The sequence below is a fragment of the Hylobates moloch genome, unplaced genomic scaffold (genome assembly GCF_009828535.3).
Source record: "Hylobates moloch isolate HMO894 unplaced genomic scaffold, HMol_V3 SCAFFOLD_9, whole genome shotgun sequence".
NCBI lineage: Eukaryota > Metazoa > Chordata > Mammalia > Primates > Hylobatidae > Hylobates > Hylobates moloch.
The window spans coordinates 1,157,231-1,160,344 of NW_026652284.1; the positions used below are offsets into that span (position 1 = coordinate 1,157,231).

Genomic DNA, 3,114 nt, shown 5'->3' on the forward strand with positions numbered 1-3,114 from the left:
GGGGTTGGGGGTCCCCATGCCTCTGGCAGGATAATGGGGCCAGCCGGGAAGGTGGCCAGCTAGGGAACGAGCAGTCTGTGCGAGTGACCATGAACTCAGATGCAGACACCTCCCCCCGGCAGGGACGCCCACTCCCAGGCTTGTCCCCTGGGCCCTGCAGGCTGCTCAAGCCACTTCTGCAAACCCTCAGCTGGACTCCTCAGCTGGACTCCAGACCTCTGAGAAACCCCCAGAACTGACAGGACAGGCCTGTGGCTATAGCCAGTGTGAGCCTAAGCTCACAAACAAGCCGGAATCCCGCCGCAGGCCAGGGAGCCTCCGAAACTTTCTGGCCGCTCCCCAAGGAGCCATGCTGCCCCAGCTCCCTGGACGCTGCCTTTGCTGGTAGAAGACATGGAAACACCCTCGCAGGTGGCCAGGGCAGAAGGCGGCTGGAACGGGAAGCCCCCCACTCCCACCAGGCCGTCTAGACACATCGCTGCACACCTCCTCTTGGGATGAGTCACTCCTCAGAGCTGGGCTCCTCCTCCCCCTCCCCCCCCACCCTCCCCCTGCCTGTTTTTGCTTCCTCAGGGTCACCCCTGGCTGCAGGTGCCTCAAGGACAGCCTGGAAGAGGCTGTGGGGGAGGGAGGGTGGCATTCAGCCCAGGAAACACACAGGAGCCCCAGGCTGTCCTCTGCCCACCGTCCCCACCTCAGCTCTAGCTCTGCACAGGGAGGCCCAGGCAGGGAGGTGAGGCCCTCCGGAGCAGCCTAATTGTGGCTGTCACAGTTCAAGTGGGTCACCGTGGGAATGGGCTATTTCTAAGCACGACAGGTACCACCTCCCCCATCCCCCGCCAACACAGCTGGCCCAGGACAAGAAGGTGCAGAGACAAGCAGCGGGCACCCTGCCTGTCCTGCTAGGAACTGCAAGGCAGCGTGCCGCACACGCTGCCTGGGCCAATGCCACCCGGGCCAGGAGAGGGTTCAGGGCCAGCCACCAGCCAATACCCAAGGGTCCCGGGAGAGCTGGGGAGAAGGGGAATCCACGTTTTCCTTCCCTCCCCCCTCCCAAATAACACACAGAGAGCACTGTTGGTCTGAGGATGATGGACATTTAGACACTTGAGCCAGGTTTGCGCCTGACCAGCGCCACGCAGGGGTGGGCGGAGCAAAGACACAGAGGTGGGCTGCAGGTGTCACAGGGCACCAGCCAGGGCCCAGGGTGGCTGGGGTGAGGGTGGGTGTTTGGCCAGTGACCAGGAGGAGCCAGGTCAAGTCCAGGTGGTCAGTGCCAGGAGCTCCAGGAGGGGAGGGCAGTGCCATAACCCTCCTGGTGTCCAGCGTCACCAGGCGGTCGTCACAGAAAGCAACCTCGGCCCGGGGCCTGGGTCTGCAGCAGGTGGGCAGGGTCAGCTTTTCTTCCATGGCGGGTGGCATTGTCCGGGCCGGATCCTGGCTCTCGACCCCTGGGCATGCAAAGGCTAGGGGTGGTGCTGTCAGTCACACCGTTGCCACCAAGGTCCCCTGGGTCGGCTGAGGCTGGGGATCCAGGCCGCGGTGGAAGGTAGGGCTGCTCAAGGCTAGTATCTAAGCTTCTGCCCTGGGACCCAGTGGTGATGGCCGCCATCTGCCCCCACTCCCACAGGGTCCTAGTCAGAGGCCGCACACACAAGAGGGGTACCCGGCCCGGGAGAACCACCAGCCACCCGGGGTCTGAGAACACTCACCCTGGCCGCTGGGCCAGGCCTGCCATGTCATGGCTCCCGGCTGGTTCAACACCCTAAACGGTACAGAGCGCTGCAGGCCCTCGCCTCATGCTTCTGCAGCGCTTGAGGGTGAAGGCGTCTCCAAGGGACGCTGGCCAGATGTATGGAGGGGCCGGCCAATCTCAGGGCCACAGACCCCCCCTGGACAGCAGAGGGTGTTGGCTCCTGCAGTGGGCCCGAGATACTAAGGCACGAAGCTAACCTAAGCCCAGTGGGGTGGGGCGGGGCAGGACAGGCTTGGAGAGCTGCGCCCCAGGCCTGCAAAGCACAGTGACCGAGCAATGGCGACGGTCTGTCTGGGACAATTTGGCACAGGATGGAGGTGCAGGGTGATCCGGAGTGCCCATGGCTCTTGCTGGAAGGGGCTCCATGCCCTGGCCGCCTCTATGAAGGCCTGTGGAGAGCGGGGAAAGCCCTGGATGCGGCTGGCACAGCAGCGCAAGCCCAGGGTCCAATCCGGGGCCAGAGTCTGGGAGTCTGACGCCCGGCTGGGAAGGGCGTGTGATGATGCCAAAGTGCCGGAGCCGTCGCCAGCAGGTCCTCCTCCGCGGGGATATTAAGGAGGCAGCAGGAATGAGGAGAGGAGAGAGGGCGGAGGACCTGGGAGCTCAGGCGCCCTCAGGCAGGTGGCGCCCAGGTGGGCGGGCGGCCTCGCCCTTCAGGGGTGTCTGCGCAGGCCGGGGCGCGCGAGGGCCGGGCGCATGAGGTTCTCGGTGATATAGGCCACCAGCAGGCAGATGACCACCAGCATGACGCAGATGGAGCCGCCCACCGCCGTCATGGCCACCACGATGTCCTGCATGCCGGCCGGCTCGGCGGTGAACTCCACGCACTCGGCGGGCTCGGGGGTCTCTGGCGCGGCGGCGGCGGCGGCGAGCCCAGCGCGCAGCGGCAGCGGCTGCAGGCACAGGCGGTAGAGGACGCCGTCGTGCACGTCGGGCAGCAGGTAGTCGCGGCAGGAGGCCCCGAGGAGCACGCGCTCGCACGGGAAGCGCGTGTAGGCGCCGCGCCACGAGCAGTTGAGCGCGAAGGCGCGCACGCGGCGCGCGGCGGCCGGGGCCAGGCGCCACTGCAGGAGGACGCTGCGGTTGCGCAGGACGCTGGCGCGCAGGGAGCGGCCGGCCGGGGCGTGCAGCGCGCAGCCCGGAGCCTGGCAGCGGAAGCCGCGCGCGGGGCTGCGGAAGCACAGGCGCCCGCCGCCCGCCTCGGGGCCCTCGGGCAGAACCTTGTAGGGGCACCAGGGCGCGTCGGGGGTCGGCTCCCAGCCCGGCGGCGTCGGGGCGGCCGCGGCGCAGGGCGGCGGCGCGCAGGCGGCCAGCAGCAGCAGCAGCGGCGGGGCGCGCATCCTGCGGCTGGGCCGGGC

The 3,114-nt window shown here is 67.7% G+C and overlaps 1 protein-coding gene across 1 annotated transcript; it reads right to left on the reverse strand.

The window, feature by feature from the left end:
- Nucleotides 1–1,086: 1,086 nt before the first annotated feature.
- Nucleotides 1,087–3,108, reverse strand: FNDC10 (fibronectin type III domain containing 10). Its single transcript, XM_032758610.2, has one exon. The coding sequence runs from the start codon at nucleotides 3,094–3,096 to the stop codon at nucleotides 2,410–2,412; it is 687 nt and encodes a 228-aa protein (XP_032614501.1). The 5' UTR covers nucleotides 3,097–3,108; the 3' UTR covers nucleotides 1,087–2,409.
- Between the last annotated feature and the right edge of the window lie 6 nt (nucleotides 3,109–3,114).